The following is a 20,934-nucleotide window of genomic DNA, read 5'->3' as shown; positions in this document are numbered from 1 at the left end:
TAGAGCTCACTTAAGTAAACCAGACACATACAAGTTCCAGGCACGAAAGACAAGGTGACTGGAGCAGCCACCATGGATTCACCAACAAGAAATTATGCCCAACTTAATCTGCATTCCTTCTGTGGTGAGGCGATTCTATCTGCTGATGAGGAGAGAGCTGTGCATATCTTACCATGACTTCAACAGAACATCTGGGGCTGTGCCATCTGTGTGGGGAGGATTACAACAGAGAAGGGCTTTGGGGTCCTGATGAACAGCAAGTTGGAGGTGGGTCAGCAGCTGGCATGACAGTATACTCCACTAGCAAAACCGTGCCCAGCTTTGGTTATCTGTGCTTGTCGTTCAGGAACAACTGGAATGCTGTGTCTAGTTTTGAGGCCCTCCACCCCAGTGTGAGGTACACTGTCAAACTAAAGAGGGTCTAGAGGAGGAGCACCACCATAGTCAGGGTTGGAGCACATGACATAAGAGGCTAAGGGAGTTGAGTGTGTTCCCCATGGAGAAGAGAAGGCTAAGAAGGAAACGTAATTGCTATCTACTGCTACCTAAAGGAGGTTTATGGAGAAGACACAGCCAAACTCTTCTCAGAGATGTATGGAGAAAGGAAATGAGTAGCAGTCACAGATTGCAGCAAGGTTCAGCTGGACAGAAGGAATACAGTTTTGGCAGGGAAGGTGATGAGACTGGAACCATTTGACTTGAGACATTGTGGCATCTCCATCATTGCTTATTTTCAAAACACAGCTGGACAGGGCCCTGAACCATCTGAAGTTAGGTCTGATATGAGAAAAGAGTTGTACCAAATGACTTTCAAAGTTCCCTTCCAACCTGCACTATTCTAAGGACTCTCTGATTCTGTAGCTGCATTACATTGGAATGTGTTTTGTTCACGCTCTGGTGTGACAGAGCAGTAGCACAAAAACTGTGAAGTGTAGCCTGGTCTAAATGTGGTAAATTGCAGAAGAAAACTCCTTAAGAAGTACTGACTACATCTAGTGACAATGGCAGAAGAAAATAGAAGTTGCTTTCTGTAGAAGCAGTTTGCAAGACTGTGGAGAATTCCTTTGGCACCTTATACAATGTCAAGAACTGTTGCACATGTGAAGATGTGTTAAAGCATTGCCCCAAGGGCCAGCTGTATGAACTGCTTGGGTGTATGCTTAGCTGTGTGCTCAGACTGCAAGATGACTCTAACAAATTCATCATCATGCACAAAATTGTTCACTTGCTTTAGCTTTGTGCAAGGTAAAGCATTAGGTGCTTTGAAGCCATTAAGTTAAATCAGGATTTTGGTTTAATATGGAAATCATAACTCCTTTATAAATACTACCATGTATTTTAAATGTTTTAGTGTTAATCAGAAGCCACTTTTGCTCAGTCTTCTGTTTGAACTGCTCAGGGGCTGGTCTGAAAGATCTGAAAAGTGTAATTAGAAAAAACAGGCTTATTGTTAGGAAGCTCAAAGTCATGATGTCAAAACCCACAGCTCTGAGGGAAAACACTAAAATGTTAAAAAACACTGCCCTCTTGTGCATTTTCAATCTCTCTCTAGTAGCTTAAGTCTTTTTCACTGATTAAATAAATAAAATTGTTATATCTCAGCTAATGAGACCTGCTACTATTTAAAGTGTCATCTTGCATCTTTAGAAATTTTTATGATTCCCGTACTATCTGTAGTAGTTTTTCTTTGATATGTTTTCTTGATGGAAATTTTCATTGTTTAGCTCCTATCCTGTGATGTTCAAATCCATTGAAATACTTCTGGGTAGTCTTTAATTATGGGTAGTCTTTAATGGCCATTTGTGTAGTAATATGGTTGAAAACAGAAATTAAAATTCCTGTCTCGTTTGGATTTTCAAAGCAATCTTTCTAAATATGGATTATGATTATTACATACATTCTGTAATGATTATTACAGAAATGTTACAGGCAACATGTATGAAATAGGCATTTACAGACACACATACCCTCATTGAAAATGCAGCGTTTATACACATTTAGAATTAGAATTTAGAATTGTAAAGGTGTCAGTATAGATTAAATATCCCCTAAAGATGAGGCATGGTCTTTTATTTTTTAATGCATTGGACTGGAGACAGTGGGAAAGAAATGCTGCTCAATTTCTTAGTAATGACAAGGCAGAATAAGTGGTACCCTCTGGGTATTCGTACATGTGATATCAGATTAAGCCCAAATTGATGTCAATTTGTTCTAGCAGTCTGGTCTGTTAAATGCATTGGTTCTATAAATAATTCACAAGGCAGCAAGCCCTCCCAGCTGTGACCACTGCTGGGAGAGGGGCCAGGTAGGCAGCTGGGGCCAGAAAACTCTTCCTCTGTTCCAGCTTAATCCACCATGGCAGGAGTGTGCTGACACTCTCTGTTGCACCTGCTCATCTGTGCAAGAACAAGTTACACAGAATTTGGTTCTGCCCTAGACTTCAGCAATCATTTCTGTCTGATGAATAATTGGAAATGGAATCTTGCACATTCTCCCTGAAGAGTTATAAAGCAATAAAAAAATTTTATTGTTGCCGTTAAGTCAGCAGATTTGGCTGTGATAGAGGGCAAATCTGCTGAGTAAGAAGGCACTATTTTTCACATAGCTGAGTTTCAGAATAAAAGAAGATCTGTGTGTGACAGAAATAGCTTATTCTGTGAAGGAACAATGCTACAGCTTCTCTGCATTCCTTTCGGACCTTATTTCTAGTGCTGATTTTAAGCAAAAGGTCTCAGTTGTTAACTGTGTGGAATCTTGAACTTCAATATTGGGGTTTTTTTGGGGGGGGGGTGGGTTTTTTTGTTGTTGTGTTTGTTTGTTTGTTTGTTTTGCCTAAAATTATCGGTTTCCACATCCTTCAGTCACCTGTATCTAACAGCAGGTTCAGGTTTCACAGCCCCCTGGACTCAGCCAATAGTGACTCACCTAGGACCTAGTCTTGTCTTCACTCCAGGGCACAGCACTCGGGCTCTCACAGCCTTTCTAAAGGTGCAGGGTGCAAATACATGGAGTGAGCTCCCTTGCTAGGGCTATCCGTTCTCCTGAATTCACTGTTTTATCACTGTGGCAGGCTCCACAGTTCTTCCAACCCAGTCGTTTGTACTAGGATTGAAAGTCCTGCTGATCACCCTGCACAGAATGAAGCAAAGAGCATGAGGACATGGCCCTGAGCAGGAATTCCTGATCTGTCTGTCATGCTTGCTTTACCATCCATTGTATGGTCCTACATAGAGAGATGGGTCTCTCATAGAGATGTACCTTTCTCTAATGTATGAACATTAGAGAAAGGAAAAGATGAAGGAAAGGATTACAGACTTCATGGCTAGCACAGCTGATCCTTCTTAGAGGTGTCAGGCACATTTTGCAGGTGGGATGTACAACATGATCAAAAGCTGTAATATGGGCAAGGTCTCAGTGCAGATACTCCAGCATGAGCACAAACAAACTTCACAGGCAGATGAAAGCCTATCCCATTCCGTTATACCTACGGTCTGAAACATGATCAAGCATTCAGAGGAACTCCAGACTCCTCTTCTGTGCCAGAAATGTCAGTGTGTCTGAAAGTGGCTTAATTTCATTATTCTTGGTGTTTTGGGTCAGGAGGTATTTATGATGCCATGACCAGGTGCTGCAGTATTGAGGTCAGAATTGCATCATCCCTACTGTGCTGCAGCCCCTTGGCAGTTCCCTCACACAGCCAAGAAGTGCATCCCTGCCTTTGAAGGGGATTGTTTGAAGTGTGCAATTTTATTAACATGAATTCAAGTGTAACTCTGCACGTGAACGTGAGAGGGAGCCACCACAACACTGCCAAAATCACTAAACACAGTGCAGGGCTCAGTTTGGTTTACAGCCCCGTGTTTAGCAGATGTGCTCTGGCTTTCTGCTTTTGGGCATGTCTCCATACTCCTGCGGTCTCCCACTAGGGACACATGGTTGGGGGTTTTTTCCCCATACTTGGTAATGTATTTTGTATTGCATTTTTGTAGCCTCTGTCAGCACAAACAAAAATAAGAAATGCTTGTTCCTGCATCCAGTTTTTAGTAACTTGGCATATGATCTGAGCTAACTCTTTGTCATTAAAAATAAGTGTTCCTTGAAAAATCACTTCCAGTGGAGAGCCCTATCTGATTTGGATGATCTGGCTACCTCATTAGCTTTACTTTAGAGAGCAGAAAGTGTAGCTATTTTAATAACTGTTTGAGATCTTAAACAGACTGAACTACTGAATGATAGGGAGAGATTTTTTTTTTCCTGTGTTGTTATGTCTCTAGTTTGTAGAGACAGAAGAAATGTATCATAAACTGTTTTATCCTGAAGCATTTTCCCACCATTGTTATTGATAGGGTTACAAAGTTTTTGTTCCAAATTTTTACCTTCTAATTCACTTAGATAATTTATAATATTTTTTTGTAATTTTAGATTATTTTGCATCCTATTTTTGAAATAGTTTTTCTTCATTTTACTGGCTAAATTTGACTTCATGTCTTATTCGCTTAAATTCCTTTACTTCTAAACAAGATTTTTCATCAGCCTCTGAAGTATTACCTACAAAATATTTATAGAGATGCTTGAGTTGCTCTTAGTTAACATTGTTGCTAAAACCAGGTGGCATGGCAGAGACTCATACTTCTTTGTGACTGAGTGATGCATCAATATGTGCCAGTACTTGCACAATATTTATAAGTATACAAAATATGCAAGGAAGGAAGCTCATGTTCAAACTTGAGCATGTTGAAGATAAAATATGAAGCCTGTCACTTTCTCTCCCAGTTTATCGTTTTGTTTTCAAATATCTTCTTACTTCAGGGTGATCAAAAGTGTTTGAGGACTAGTACTTGGAATATACCTGCTTTAATATGATAGAAACATGCCTAATTGTTCTGTAATTTAATAATACTCTAATTGTTTTATTAAATTACTTCATTTTAAATTGTGAGATAAATTGTCATGTAATTTATATTTCTTAATAATTTAAAATACTCTATTAACTCCTTAATAGTGAATCATGTTTTGGATTATGACTTTTTTGTACAAACAATAAATAAAATGTGGAAGTCTGGTTTTGCTACTTCTTTTTTAGATGGGTATACTCTGGCTTTTTAAAAAAAAGTTTATAGAAATAATGTAACCTTTTTACATAAGTTGTTTTGTATACTTTTGAGGTTTCATTAGGTAAAAAGTGTAGAAAATTCAGATTGCTTAATGTTGCACACACATGTCAGCATTAGGAGGTGCAAGTCAGTATTTACCAGTGCTGATGATCATGTCCTCCAAAATGATGGTCACTGATGTCCTTGTGTTGGAGGGTCCTATGAGAAGGCTCCCAGACTGTATGTGCTTTCTGGGACTGGCCCCATACCTCCTTCCCTGGCCCCTACTGTTCTTAAAGCTGTGTTAGAACTGCCTTACTTTCCTGTTCTACTGAGTGGAAACCAAAAGCTTTAGAGATAAAATTTTGTTGCCTTTTTTTTTCAGTGAAAGCAGTGACAAAACTGTGACTGAATGCATTAGAAATGCAAGATCATTAAAGGAGGGGCCACAATAGTGTGTCAACCAGAGCAGTGTTGACTTAGAGTTTTTTTCTTGCTGAGTGCACTGCTGCCTTTCAAGGCTCTTTGTAGCCCTGTCTTATACTCACTTCATGGGAATTTACTGTCCCTGATGTAAATTTTGCTAGAAAAGTAAGGTGCTAAAACACTGATGCACTGAGATATGAACTTTTCAGCATTGCCCTTTTTCTAGTACACTTTTTCATACAGCCAGGCCTTCCTGGCTAGTACTGCAAAGGGCCAAGGCATGTGGGTGCTTATGTTAGAGAAACTGTCTTGTCTGTTTATAGAAAGAAATGTACAACAGCATTTTGATTTGTTCAAAATCCTGTGCTCCTCAGAGAGAAGCTAGAACTAAATATTTGTAAGACAATGAGGCCAGGTACTTGAATGCTTTCACGCAAGAGATTTAGCTTGAAGTTAGGGAAATTGTACTGGTGCACAAGAAACTTCTGTGTGTTATCAGTGTGCTAATTTGAAAAGTGATGTTAGAATAACTTAGTACAAAATTAGGGTACAAGATTGCAAGCAGAATCCACATAAATACTCAGAATTGCCAACCACCATTAATCAATGCATAAAGTACTCTTTCTAAGGTGACAACTATTTATGTATAGTCAACTTGAAATTCTTGTTTTATTAAAAAATTGTGCCTGATTGGCTCAACACCTGAGGCTTATCATAAAGTAGGCTTTTGACAGCTCTTTTCAACAGAGCAGTTTCTTTTTCCTTCCATCTTTAGGGAACCTTTCCATAAGCTCTTGGTTCAAGGTCTTATCAAGAATCAGACATTCAGACTAACAACAACAGGCCAGTGTTTGAAGAGAGAGGAGGTTGATCTCACTGGTAAGAGGAACTGCATGGGAAAATCAGCATAGGTGCCAGGAACTGCTTCAGTGGTGGGAAAATTTGGAAGAGAAAATGAATCTAATATTTAAACTGGAAAGCAACTTCTGTGAGTTTTGGATTTACACATGCTGCTGAGTACACAGAGATCCTACTAATACAGCAACTTTTAATTGCATCCAAACATAGAAACAGTGGTGTGGTATTATTTGGCTCCAGTGTAGTCCAAAAGGTCAAAAGTCAGTTTTGTTAAGACAGTGCTCAGCAGCTTGCTGAATGGAGCCAGTTAGTCCCAGCAAACCGACAACCTACAAAAACATTACAGCAAAACTAGCACAGGTGCAGGTGTATTCATTAGATATTAGGAATGTACAACTTTTAGGAAACAGTGCTCGTTCTCAAGTTCTTTGCAGAGCCTTCAGTGCATAAGCTGGACCAGTTGTTGCTATGGCACCTGTAGCAACAAAAATGGGTTGGTCATATTTGCCTCACTTAAGTATTCCTCTCATACATCCTTGTTTTCACTGGATACAAACCCTGTAAGACAGTTAAAAATCAACCCACCAATCCACCTTCTTAAGTTTTGCCACTTAGCACTCTCTAGGGTAGCACTCTCTGCTACCCTATTTTCTTCTAGAAAAGATTGGGGTTTTTTAGCAGAGGGTTTTACTCAGTTGCACCTTTTTCAGTGTAAATGCCCCACTCTGTCTCTAAATTTATGCAAGAGAAAACACACTCTTTTCAGGATAACTTACTGCAGTTGGAACCTATAACTGGTATTTGCAAAAGCTAAGTGCAGGTTAGAATTGTATCAAATCAGTACACATATCTAGGAAGTTTTAAATGTCATGGTTATAAAAAAGTTTAAATATCAGGAGCTGTCAAGGCAGCACTTAGGATGCATGCCAGATACAGCTTCCAAGCGGTAGGAGACTTTTTATCATTATGTGAGGGAAGCTTTAGGATATTACTGGTGTCAAAAAACATTAAAACAAGAAAAATTTGGGAGGGAAAAGAGTGTTTGGAATGGGCTGTATTCTTCTTTAATCTATTTTGGGAAAAAAAAAAAACAAAATGCTAGTGGCAGTTGTTTCTTTCTCATGCTTAGGGAACAAAATTAATTGCTGTTACAAGTGAGCAAAATTTGTTTCAGAATTTTTTGCATGTCTTAATATTTAGGAAGTGAACCAGTTCACCTAAAAACTGGTGAGAAGCTCCAAGTTGCTTGGGAAAAAATGAGCAAATCTAAGTACAATGGAATAGACCCTGAGGAAATCGTGAAAGAGTATGGCATCGACACCCTGCGCCTTTACATCCTGTTTGCTGCTCCTCCAGAACAAGACATTTTGTGGGATGCTAAAAGTAAGTCAGATTATTTCTCTAGTTTGTTTTCTTGTGGATTTATTTCTTTTTTCTCAAGTAGTATATTTTAAACACAAAATTAATACAGTTCTTAATGCCCAAGGTTTGGAAAAAACGAATCAAAGAAGTATCTTAAACAGGTTTTATTGTTTGCTTCTTTTAAAGGAGAGAGGGTCACGAAGCTGTCACTAAGAGGCAAACTTACAAGATTATTACAAGCAGTTTACCTCTTATAAGCTAAAAGCACATACAAAAACTACTTCTTAAGTTGTATTTTTTTCTGAAAACTTGGACCTCATTATCTTCTTTTTTAATTAGCAACAATTGATTAACTGAAAATTATTTTTCTTTATAATCTGGTTTTTTTCTAATCATATCAGATCAGAGATGCAACTTTACAATATTTTGCTATTTCTGTTTATTAACACGCATGCAATGGCTTTTGTAAGCTGGACTATGAAATAGTTCTCAGAAAGAATCTCATTAGAAGGTAATCAGAGTTCCGAGTAATTAATATTTCTAGATATGACATTTTTATGAGCTTACTTCTTGAATAAGTTTAGAATTACCCTCTTGTGCACTTATTTACTCCTGTCATGCAATTCCTTATACTGACAGGTCTTAATTTCTTTTATCTACTGTGATTCATACATTTTAATGTAGTATTATATTCATTTGCATTTCAACTTCCTGTTGCATAAGGCTTTAATAAAAACACTCCATTCCTGGTTTCAAAAAGTGTAGTTCTTAATTCTTTCACATGTTAAGTTCTTGCCACTTAGTTCAACCTGCGCTAAACTTTATTTTAGTTGTGTCTGTCATGCTTTATATTCATTTGTGTTCCTTTATATATTATTGCACTATTTTATACTGGAGGAGTGGGCTTTATGAGTTCTCAGCTGGCTTTCTGTCACCACCTAATCACAGCAGTAGAGTGCTAGGCATTTGAAAAGGTCTCTTAAAAAAATGAATCACTTAGAACTGAGCCTTAACAGTTGCATCCCAAACACTACACAGGTACACAATTCCCTCTGAGGCAGCTAATTTGGTGATGCACAAACTTTTTGCTGTATTTTCTGATCTTGAAAATAGAATAATCGAATTACTGTGAGGATAGTGCATACCAAATCTTAGTTGCAAAGTATATGAGAGCTTGGTGATTAAACATTATTGTAAGAAAGCTATAATAGTTATATATACTTAATATATCATTATAATGCTAGCAAAAATGTATTTAGTCATTCAAGCCAACCTGTTTACCACTTGAGATGTACAAAGGAAGATTTTAGCATCATCTCATGTTAAAAGTACTGGAAAATGTGAACAAAAGGAGATTTTAGCTGCCTAAAGATATTTCCAGGGGAGAAGAAAATAGAAAGTTAGGTGAAAAGCATCTCATAAATATCTTTACGCTTTGTCCTGAATTTATTATGATAACAACATTATGATTGTTTAAATTAAAGAAATTAAGCAGATTGTGTTGGGTTTGACCTTGGGATGGATGTCAGGTGCCCGCCAAGCTGCTCTGTCACTCCTTGCTTTTCAGTTGGATAGGGAGAGAAAAGTACAACAAAAGGCTTGTGGGTTGAGGTAAGGGCAAGGAGATCACTCAGCATTTGCCATCATGGACAAAACAGACTCAATTGAGAAATTTATTTAATATAATACCAATTAAAATTAGAGTAATGAGAAGTAAAACCAAATTTACACCTTCCCTTCATCCCTTCCTTTTTCCTGGGCTCAACTGGCTCTGTCAGACATGGGGGAAGCTCCTAGAAGCTTCCCAGAGAAGTCATCCTTGTAGCCCCTCCCTACTAAAACTTTGCCATGCAAAGCCGTCACTGGGAATTTTTTCATTCAGAGAGTGTTAAATAGTGGTTCTCAGTTGTCATGATCCTTCTCTCCTCTGGATGATTGGCCCTCAGACTAGATTCCTTGTCCTCTCAGTGGTGGACATTAAGGCAGGGCTGTCATGATTCTCTTCTGTGGTGTGAGCAGCCATGGATGCTTCAGGGTTAAGGTCAACAGCTTCATAGTCTCCCCATCCCAAACTAAGCTGTGTCAAAGGAAGGTACCAAGGGTCAGAGCCTATACTCATTAGTGCAATAGCAGCTCTGGCAGCAAAAGTATACATACTTGCTAAAATCAAAGTTGAAAAGAAACTTCTCAATTTGAATACATATGTGTATGCATACTTGTGTTTATGTTTGTATTCTGCCATGAGTTCAAAAAATGAGAGCAGATACAACTCCTTTGTCGAGTCATTAAAACAGTTGAGCATTGACTTAATATTGGGTCATTTTGTAGATTTTAGTAAATATTCTGTGCTGTATTCTTGCTATATATATCTGTTTCAAAGTCATTGCAGAAAAATAATTAGTGGGGTTTTTTTCCATTAAAGCAACTCAGCATTATTTCTAAAGACATTTTTAATTGCATTGATGTATTTCATTTAAAATAGAGGGTTTTTTAAAAATGTTTATCTCCAGTTTTGAATTCTTTACTTGTAATTAAAGTTTTGAATTCTTTACTTGTAACTGACATTTGTTTCTGAAATCTTTTATTAATCTCAGCTGATGCCATGCCCGGCGTTCAGAGGTGGCAGATGCGCCTCTGGGCACTTGTAACCAAACTTATTGAAGCAAGGACTTCAGGAACCATGCCAAATCCTGAGCTTCTGAATAAGAAAGAGAAGGCTGAAGCCAGAAAGATCTGGAAGCAGAAGAATCTGGTGATTTCTGAGGTTAAAAGAAACACTTACATAGTTTCTAAATTACTAAATAAGCAGCTTCTTATGCTAAACCCATATGTTTGACTTACAGAGCCAAAAGATTTTTCCCCAGATGAGTAGCTAATTTTTTAAGTGAATTATTTTCTATGTAAATAATTTTGTCTACCTACAAATTTTGTGGGGCAGAACTTACTTAACGGATGTAGGCCTCATTTAAGGAATGAAATGTTATGACATTAAAGTTCTGTCAGTCTGGGATTCAAGTAACTCCATTTCAAGTAACAAAACTGTGGGTGAGTTCTGTAGGTTACCCTAACAAAAGCTTTGGTCCGTTTGCTTCATATCTCATTATCATGCCTGCTGTTTCATATAGAATTAAAAAAGCCATTGGTGAAAATATATTAGCATAGCTTTGAAAGTGGCTGTTCATCTCTTGTTATGTGTTGTCTCCTGCTGTGATTGGTATCAATTCAGTTATCCAAGACTCAGAAGGAAACATAAATGCCTGCAAAATTAACTTCAAGTAATTTTCTGTGGATAAAAACTTTTGTCAGTTTAAACCCTGCTGTGAAGGATATTCCAGATCATTTAACAGACTTTATAATTCTAATCTTGTAATCTATTAACAAGTTTTCACAGTATAAATGGATTTACAAGAGAGAAGGCCTCTTGGAGGGGCAAAGGGAAGATATTTTATTAAAGGAATTAAATGGTGACTAATGCACATTTTTCATTGATTGAAACATTTTAAATCCTGAAACAGAAGGGAAGCTAATCAGTTGAATTTTTATATGATTATTATTTTCCGCTTCACACCTGTGATTGCACATTCGATGTGTTTGCATACCAAAGTGATTTTCATATAAGAGGTAAGATGCACATGTTTCACTAATTGAAATTGATTACCAGTAATTGTTTTCCATTTAAAAACCGAGTTTTCTGAGTTTGGGAATTTTAAGTAATTAATGACAGATTTTTTCTTCTAATACAAGGTAACCGAGTACTTCACAAAGGATCATTTGTTCAATGCAGCTATTTCCCGATTGATGAGCCTCACAAATGTACTCCATGTAAGTATGTGATATTAATGAAGGTATTTTTCTCTCAGACACTGCTCCTGTCAGTCTTTCTACCAAGCAGGAGCTGCTTGAACTGTAGGTCCAGCTTTCTTTAAGTCATTAACTTCATAAACAGTATTACTAAGTCAAGAGCCTTGTTGAGTTACACTCAGTTCAAAAGCATGTTCTGGTATCACTGTAACCCTGAAATATAAACAGTTCTGCAGGAGGAGCTTGATGGTATTAGATCCACCAGATTCTGATGTTTATGTCTGCATCCTGTAATTTGAAGAGGATACATTTTGTTTAGTTCTGTTCTTTGTTCTCTTGATTTTAGCCAAGTCGCATAGGTAGCTAGGTATAGTAGTACATCATAGAATTACCAGAAATTCTGATTTTAAAAGGGTTGTTCTTCGCAAGGAAAATCACACATAGTCAGTCCTCAAAGACAGCTTGCCCTGCTGAACTTAAGTTTTAAGATTTTTAATTTAGATTATGTTGTTTATCAGCCAGCAGTGATAGATGAAATATAATAAACTATTATCATTATTTTCGTTACTACTCTTAGATCTGGTTGAGCAATCCTTCAGGCATATAATGGTAACCTGTTAAAGACCAGAAATTAAATATAATTTTGAAAGCTTTAGCTTCTTTATTGAAATACCATTTTATACATTATAGATTCTGAGGTACTTATTGGCAAAAATCAAGGAACTTAACAAAAAGTTAAGTACATTGTGCACAGGTGCTGTACTGAGACCACTTAAGTCTGGCATCCTGTACGGTGTTGGGAAGGTAACACACAGTTCTTTATCTCCCGCTCAATTACTTGTACTTGTTTGGGGCTAGCGGATGGTGGAATGAATGTTAAAAAAATAAAATTCAGGGTCCTACAGACAGCCAGATACTTGAACACTGATGTATTTCTTGAGCAAAGAAGACAGTGCAGTATCTTCAAAGAATAAGTTTCCACATAGCATGCTGACACTTCCTCTTTTGCTCCCACTTAAAAGGAGAAAGTGGAGAGGTGGACAAGGATTAAACATTGACAGTGGGTAGTAGTTGCTAAAACTTACTCAAATATAGTTTGCACTATAAGTGATAAGATGCCCTCTGACAACATTTGTGGTCAAGCAAATCACTGGTTTTGGACAATTTTCTAGTTGATGAGAATGGGTTTTCATCACATCACAAGATAATTCTTGTAAGTTGACATGTATTGACATTTTTGGTGCTGTTTCATTAGAGAGATAGATTACAAAATAAATGCATCAGCTGAATTTGCCATGGGATGTAATCTCTTAGGCAAAGAAAAAAAAGTGTATCTGATTACTTTTAGTGCTGTATCTTTTCTATTAAGTTCTCCCTAAGTTAAGTTAAATGGGGAAATAAAGTTCAAATTTTGTCAGGAAAGTTACTTTTTTCCAGAAATTGAACATTTTCTATACTAAAGAGGGCAGACACTTTACTAAAATAATGAGAACATAAAACTGTAAAAGACTTTGCTGTGCTTTTCATTCCCAAAGCTTCCTTCAGCTCTAAAACCTCACTTTGTCACTAAATTCAGCTTTACTGAAGCCACTCTATGATCCTGTGTAATCAAACCTTGTCCCAACAAAATTTATGTTGCATTCAGCACAGTTTGACTGTCATATACAAGTGGTTCACCTCTTCTCCGATAGCTCTGGTTTTGCCTAAGATAGCACTTTTAGAAAAGGCAGCACTAAAAATGGTTTTGTGGGCCACTCTTGTCCACATGAGTGTGTGTTCAGAGTTCTATGCTAGAGCAGATCCCCAAGGATCTTCACCAGCCATTTCAGGATCAGCTTCTAAGTGTTAGAGAGCACTCTATGACCAAGAGTTGTGATTTTAATTCCCCATTTTCATAAGTTTCCAATTTATTGTGAAATTGCACTCTCCTTAGCATAGACATTGATTTTAGGTTTTATTGCTGCATTTTCTCCTTAATTAAACTACTTTCCTCCCCACCTTAGAATGTTAATAGTCTGTTTCTTTTTCCTTTCTTTTTCACTCAGCAAGCTCCTCGGCCTCTTGTTCTCCACAGCACAGAATTTGAAGATGCTTTGGCTTCACTCTGCATTATGGTTGCACCTCTGGCTCCCCACATTGCATCGGAGATGTGGAAAGGTATTTAGAAACTTCATACAGGTGTTCTAGGAAAAAGGACAAGAATTTTGCAAAAATGTTTGTAACTCAGTATGTGTCACTTACCTCTGAATTCTTTATCCAGCTTGTCACCTTCTGTCGCAATTGTTAAACAAACTTGAACTTTGTGTCATTCCCTCATCTCTCCTTTCTGCCTTTCTTTTTCCTTGCATACAGAGGTGGATTTCTTGAAACTAGGTGGAGAAAGGGAGCTAGAAGAACAATTCAAGACAGGACTTGCATGAGGAATTCATATGTCAGCTGCTAACTGCTCCTGAATATGGATGGCATTATTAAGAGATGAGCACCAGGGTAGAAACAGCTCTTTTTTAAATAATTGTGTCAGAGCCTTTGGACTATATTTTCTTTCAGAAATTCAGGCAAAGCAAACCATATCAGAGGGCTGGATATAAAAAGACTAAAGGAATGTTCAGTAAAAATCCTACCCTTTTAGGATGCTCTAGAGACTGAGGGACACTATGCTGTAAATTAACCTGGCATAGAGATTGGGAAATGTAGACAGGGTATCTTTTCTAAGACCTGTAGAGTCTTTGAATACAGTTGTAGGAGACTGAATACCAAATGGGCTAAGTTGAATGGTGCTGATACAGTTAAAGCCTGTGAAATAAGGAATGTGCATGCCAGAGTTTAGCAACTGTTTGTAAGGTTTATTGGGAAAAGTCCCAAGATGCATGTGGGAAGATAGGAATATATTCTGCATTGTGGCTGGCCACAAACTGCTGTGTGGTTTTGGACCTAATATTAGCTTTTGGATACTGCTTTAATGGTTTTATTTTCAATGGTCATCCCAAAAAACCATTATGCATTCAAGTGTTTGCAAAGCAGTGCTGCTAAACTGATGGTATTTCAGTGTTGGGCATGGCCTGCAATGTTAATTGCCAAGGAAAAAACTTCTTGTTCAAAGCAGTAACAAAGAAGCAGAGCCTGTGGAAACAACAAGATACAGTAGGGAGAGTGGGTTGGGTTTTTAGCATGTGTTTTCATTTCAAGTGATTTAAAAATGTTTTACTAGGAGTTTAAGTCTAGAATAAAGAGTGGCATCAGACATGATCCGTCTGGTCGTATACGATGACGTGCCATCTAATTAAAATAATGCTAAATAAAAGCAATTAGCATGACTGTTTTCTGCAGCGGTTGAGATGGAGACAGAAGAGATTCAGGATAATTGCTTATACATACAGTGCCTATACTTGGAATTGTAATACATGTTAGGAAATTCAGAATTATCAGCTATGGTTGATAAAATGACAAAGAGGGTATCTTAATTAACAACTTGTCTAACACGAAGCTTAATCCTGTAGTGTTTTGAATGTTAGATAAAGAAGTCTTTTCTTGCTACTAAAATCACTGGAGAATGAAAATGATAAACATTTTCTGTATCTCCCTGTGATGTAAGAATCAAAAGGAACCATATAAAAATTGGAAGTGTATTGTCCTCAGCCTCTGTCTGCATTTAAAGATAAAATTTTACTTCTGTGGTCCAAAGACATGTGCACTGTAATTCGGTGCAGCAATCATAAAAAAACATTGTGTGCTGATTACTGCCTGAAAAATGTTATTACTAAATTTGAAGATGACAGTGTCTTTTAGCATTGTAATCATTGCATTATACTGAAGTTATTAAACAATTTTATCAGGAGAATGAGCGTACATTTTACTGCTGCATTGTGGTAAGAATACTGTATTATTTTGAAATAGCCAGCATCTATCAGTTCTGTCCTGGGATTGAGATTTCATATCAAAAATTCCCCAAGTTTTGAATTGCACTCTGGCTCCAGCAAGTCCTGTTGCTGTTCTAATGTAAACAATTTCTCAAACTTTGTTGTATATAAGCGATGATGCTTTACTATTTTAAACAATTTCAATATGAAAATTAATTTCCAAATACTCTGTTTAGTTTTCTCCATGCTTTAGTTCTCCATACTGAGAGAGAATAAATCTCTCCTTTTGTACCTTGGCTTTGCATCTAAATGTCAGGATAATGCTGCTTCCTCTTTCGTAAATTGGTCAGGAAAAGGAGTTTGTATATTGTTAGTTCTATAAATTGCACCTATAGCAGTGGACCCCAGTCTTTGGTGGAAGCTGCTCGAATGCTGTTCTCTAAACACCTCACCTTTCAGCAGCTGAACAACAGCAATCCATGATACTTTGTGTGAGAAGAAGTTCTTCTTCCCCCTTGGAGGACGAGCAGTTTTTGGTGTTTTGGTGTGTCAGCCTGATGGTGTTCATTGTGCAGAGAATGCACTGGTTTATCGCTCAATAACATAAAAAGCAGCCGTAGCCCCTCAGTGTGGGAAGAGTTCATCCGGTTGATATCTTGGCAGTTTATGAACACTAACAGGATGAGGAAATCTGTTTCCTTCCTGAAACCTTGTATCTAAGGAATATACAGACACCATTCGAGACTTTTTTTTTTACTTTGTTTGTAGTAGTACAGTATTTTGCTGTTCAGACAAGGATATGAAACTGCTTATTGTGAGTTGCTAAATTTTTATTAGAGATGGCTCATGAAAGATATGTACACCTTTGATTAAGACATCTTAGGAAATACTGAAATTAAACATAATTTTTTGAATTTTTAATGGTATCATTGTCTTAGCAATATTTTAACTGTCACTACAATAGCTCTGTTGCAAGAATTTTTCTGAATTCAGCCCTGGCTCAAAAAGGCTTCTGAAAAGAATGGAGTTGAGTAAAAGCTAATTGATGTTGCAGGTTTTAATTGAAAATATGAATGTAGAAATCCCCCTTCACAAATCCAATAAGAAACATGATCTGGAGATTTTTTTTTTTTTCTCTGAGAGTAATAGCATAAAAGGAAGGAGAGAAAGTCTTTTAAATGGAGGAAGACAGATTGTTTTGAGAAAGTTAAAAGGATTTGTGTGGAGTTTGCTGGATTGCAAGCACATCCTAGAGTTAGCTTACAGTAACCCAGGCTTTTCACATCCTAGTTCTGTACTACTATACCAGTGGTATAATACAGCTTTTCTCAGAGCTGTCTGGAAACAGCTGTTGCCATTTCTTTGAGAGTGCAGATTGTTTCACATATGACTGACAGACATATTCTTCCTGAGTTGCAGAAAGAAATTTCGGGTATGTAACTTGCCCAAATGTGTCAAATAGTGAGATTCATTAAATACTAAGGAGAATATCAAGAACAAAGTAACATGGTAGCAATGCCAGAAAGAGGTTGCACAGGCAAGTAGATACTCACCCAAAATGTTTCTCTACTTGCCCTTACACACTCCTGATCTAAGCTTTTTAATTAAATTAGCAGTATTTGGGTATTCGCCCTCAGAGTCACTTCCCCCTCTGATCTTCTTACATTTTCTGTTCAAAAATCCCTAGTCCTAAACTCTGATACTGCCATTGTTTCAGATGCTTTCATTAGCTTCCTTTTATCACCCATTAAAACTTCCATCTTCATTTCCTTCTCTGCTTTAACCTCTCTAGGGCTTGTCATAAGCCAGCTCTTTCTCAATTTACTTCATAATCACAACTTTTCCTCTGGCCTGCATAATTTTATGTCTAAGTAGCTGCACAATTACTGGAATTTTACAGATAATTTTTTTCCAGTGCTTTTTTTCTATAAGACTAGAGTTACTTTTCTGTTCCAACACCTTGCTGATACACGATTGCTCCCACGTCTTCCTTTTTAAATCTCTTTAAAATGAGTATCTGCTCTGCCCTGTCAAATAGCACCTTAGGGGAAGTATTATGCTTATGAAATACTCCTGTAATGTTAGTAAAACATTGCCCTGAGCTGAAAAGTTGTTAGACTGGTCCTGTCCCTCATTTCACTCAACTCACTAATTCACAGTACTATAGTACTCGTTTAACTTGGTGTTTTAAAATAGGTTCCAGTGCTTTGAGTTACTGGTTAGGGAAACTATGCTCTGATATTTGCTTGCTAGTCAGTAGAAGTCCATTGAAGCAGATCCATTAGCAAGGTCAGGACTTCAGACTGAACACAAGTATTGTCTTTGATCTGTCCTGTACAGATGGATACATATAAGTAAAAGCTTACATTAAGTAAAAAATATACTGTTAGCTTTCTGTCCTGCATCTGCAAGAGAATCTATAGCCATAAAAGCAAAATACATCAAAAAATATGATGCAAAATTCACACCATTTCATAAAATGCACTTCACTAGATGCTTTCAGGTACAGTAAGACAACAAAAGATGTTTTTCGTGTTTTCAAATCAAAGTTTCAGAAATGGTCCATTTTTAATTCATCAGTCACCATTCTGGATCAGGGTGGTGATGTTTCTGGTTTAGCATGTTGAATTTTGAAAATACGAACCAAATCATTATGTTTTCTGTGTTCTACAGCTTACAAAATGTGAATTAAGGCAGGAAGCCAAACAGGCAACATAACTAAAACCTTCATTTTGGTTTCCTGTCAAACTGTTTTCTCAAACTAGTTCTGTTGACTTTTGTACTCTCTTTTTCTATGGATGAGCTCATAGTTCATTTTGTACCAAGAAAATGAACCAAAAACTTGACACTGAGATTACTCACGCTTTGCTTCAGAATAAATTTTAATTATTTTTTTATTGGTTGGTTTATTAGGACTGACAGCCTCCATAGGAATTAAAAGAAACCCTGGTTTTGATTTTGTAGATAGAAACTCATATATCAGAAAGTGGGTTTTAAATAGTTTGAAGAATTCTCTTCAACAGTAAAATAAGGAATGGCCAGCATGCATGCTTCTGCCACAAGGCATGTGATCAGTTGGAAAGAAGTGAAGTCATCTGGATGTTCAAAAGCCAAAAAGGAAAGAATCTAACAGCTGTTTTCTTTACAGTCAGTGTGATAATGAATCATCAATATGAAGATTTTTTTTCTGCTTGAGTTCCTATCTTTTGCTCTCTCAATTTCTGAGCTACTGCTGCAAAATAAAAAAAAATACACAAAATGAGTGCCACTGATCTGATTTAATAAATTATTTACCTAACAAATAGTTGTTCATTAGGAAATGTGCATGTTCTTGCTTGCCATTGGAAATAGCTCACATCGGTCCTCCCCAGTGTCCCTCTCTGAGTCATTCAGCAAATAGCACAGCTGTGTGTCATTTTACCGAAGCACTTTGTCTGAAAAAGCACTGACAAAAATGTGGTGGATTTTTCTGGAGGAAGCTGCATGCTCTTTATGTCCCTGTTTGCTGTTACTCACCGTATTAGTCTAAGCAATCCAGGGAGCTGAATTGATGTGTGCTCTGTGCATGGGTTGGGTGAGTGCCTGTGGCTGCTGTCTTGCTGTTTTGAACAGCTTCAGTGCCTCAGTCTCACCAGTGAGTCTTGTGTGGATGAGTTTTCTTTATGGTTTTGATAGAGTTTCCCTGAACCAGAAGAAATTTCACATACAGAAGAGATTTCATTTTGCAGTCCTAAATGAAGCATGTGCTTAAAAAAAGTTTTAGTCTGTGTTCTTATTCATATGCAGAGAATGCTTTTAATTTAAAACTCTCCTGGCTCTGTGAGAATTACAAGAGTCATCATCATCAATATTAATTAAATTTGACAACATCTTGTTAAATGAAATCTTTGTATTTTGTCATATAGCTGCAGTAAACAGCAACATAAATCCCACTCAGGAGCTTCTATTCAGTTACAGAGTGTAGCTTCAGAATAACTTGCATGCTATTCTCCTATTACTTAAGCAAATCAGGAATTAATTATCTTGAGAAGACCAGTTTAATAAAAGGAGATCACTTATAGCCATTTTAGAAATTCTAAAAAATAAAATTGAAGGATAAAATGTTTCAGAATGTAAAAATCATAAGAAAGAGAGCAAGCTCTGCAAGGCATTCCTTTGTATCACCTTTAATTTGTGAGAAAATATACTTCACAAAATAGAGAAAATCTTGCAAGTAGCTTGACTTGCAAATTTAGAAACTACCCAGCATATTACAGCTGGTAAAATGAGGCATAATCATTCATCATTCTCAGTTGTTAGTAAAATTCTAATCAAACTTGTGGCATTACTGAAAATAAATGCACTATTATGGTTGACTTTTAGAAGCAGAGGTCAGCTTGTGTTGCAGGATTACAGTTTAAAATAATAAGCAGCAGTCTTCTGTGCTCTTGGCAAAGTTATAGAGTGTTAATTTAAATCTAAAGTGTGCCTACATTGTTAATATCCTTACTCGTGGTATAAAACAAATGCTTCAAAGATGTAAATCTTTCTGTTTATAATGTGTTGTATGCTAATCTAAACAATGTTATTTCCTCCCATGGCACTTGCTTTTAAAGTCAGCTTTATCCTGATCTAATTTGTCAAACAAATTCCAGAGACCAAATGTTCTGGTTACCGTACAGATGAATGTTTTACTGTTTTCATTTTCCAGGTTTGGCACATATGCAGAATAAACTTTGTACTCACCATCACTGGGATGTTGATGTTCTGCATCAGTCCTGGCCCGAAGTAGACCCAGATTACCTTCAGCCATCAGATGTTGTGGAGATGTCTGTACTGGTAAGAGCATTTTGATTTATTTTCAGTAGTGGCCAAGTAATGTGTTATGAGCCCAGAGGATGATGGAATTTCTTCTCTTGTGGAAGTCAGTTCCAATAGTAGATGGCTCAGTGGAAGTTCAAAATAGAAGCTGCTATTACAGTTGTGCTGAGTAATTAAAATGGTTTCCTAAAGAAAAAGGTACAGTGAGTCTGGAGGAGAGATGCCCTAAGTATAAATCTTTCAGAGTGACTGCATATTAGTACCTGTGGAGATTTGAACAGGGCAAGGATGATACAGTTGAAGCTCGGATCACAATAGAGGCCCAGATTTTTTGCCTGACAGTGCTTTTATTAACTCAGCCCTGTACACAAATGTACAATTAGGTAATATTTCTTGTGGTGCCAGTAGTGCTATGGCTCCCTAACAGACCAATCATAAGCTCAGTTAAGTTGTGATTTTTGCCAAATGATGTTTCCCATCTGCCTTGGCCCGAATTTCTGGTGCATGTCAGGAGAGTCCATTTGCAGAAATGGGGTTGACAAAACCAGCTATCTTTGGAAATGTTATAACTTCCAATTTCTCTTGGGCTCAAGCCCCTTTGTGGCCCAGGGAAAGAGCTGGCTGTTCAGTGGAAGAGTGCAGGTGTAGCTACCTTTAGCCAACCTCCAGCTTCCCAGCGTGTGCATGGTGTAGTTTACTGTCTACTTTCCTGTGGCTCTAATTAACTACCATGTGCT

The 20,934-nt window shown here is 37.3% G+C and overlaps 1 protein-coding gene across 2 annotated transcripts in view; it reads left to right on the top strand.

Annotated features, from left to right (window-relative positions):
* Positions 1-20,934, top strand: part of LARS2 (leucyl-tRNA synthetase 2, mitochondrial) — an 82,658-nt gene that overhangs the window by 56,750 nt on the left and 4,974 nt on the right. For both annotated transcript variants that reach the window (XM_084211269.1, XM_084211268.1), the window contains 6 exons: positions 6,295-6,398; positions 7,578-7,760; positions 10,334-10,503; positions 11,484-11,561; positions 13,586-13,697; positions 20,088-20,215. In XM_084211269.1, coding sequence (XP_084067395.1) covers positions 6,295-6,398; positions 7,578-7,760; positions 10,334-10,503; positions 11,484-11,561; positions 13,586-13,697; positions 20,088-20,215 — 775 coding nt within the window. The remainder of the gene's footprint in view (positions 1-6,294; positions 6,399-7,577; positions 7,761-10,333; positions 10,504-11,483; positions 11,562-13,585; positions 13,698-20,087; positions 20,216-20,934) is intronic.

Source organism: Fringilla coelebs (assembly GCF_963513975.1).
Source record: "Fringilla coelebs genome assembly, chromosome: 1".
NCBI classification, from domain to species: Eukaryota; Metazoa; Chordata; class Aves; order Passeriformes; family Fringillidae; genus Fringilla; species Fringilla coelebs.
The sequence above is the reverse complement of the archived record's forward strand: the minus strand, read 5'-3'. Positions and strand labels throughout refer to the sequence as shown.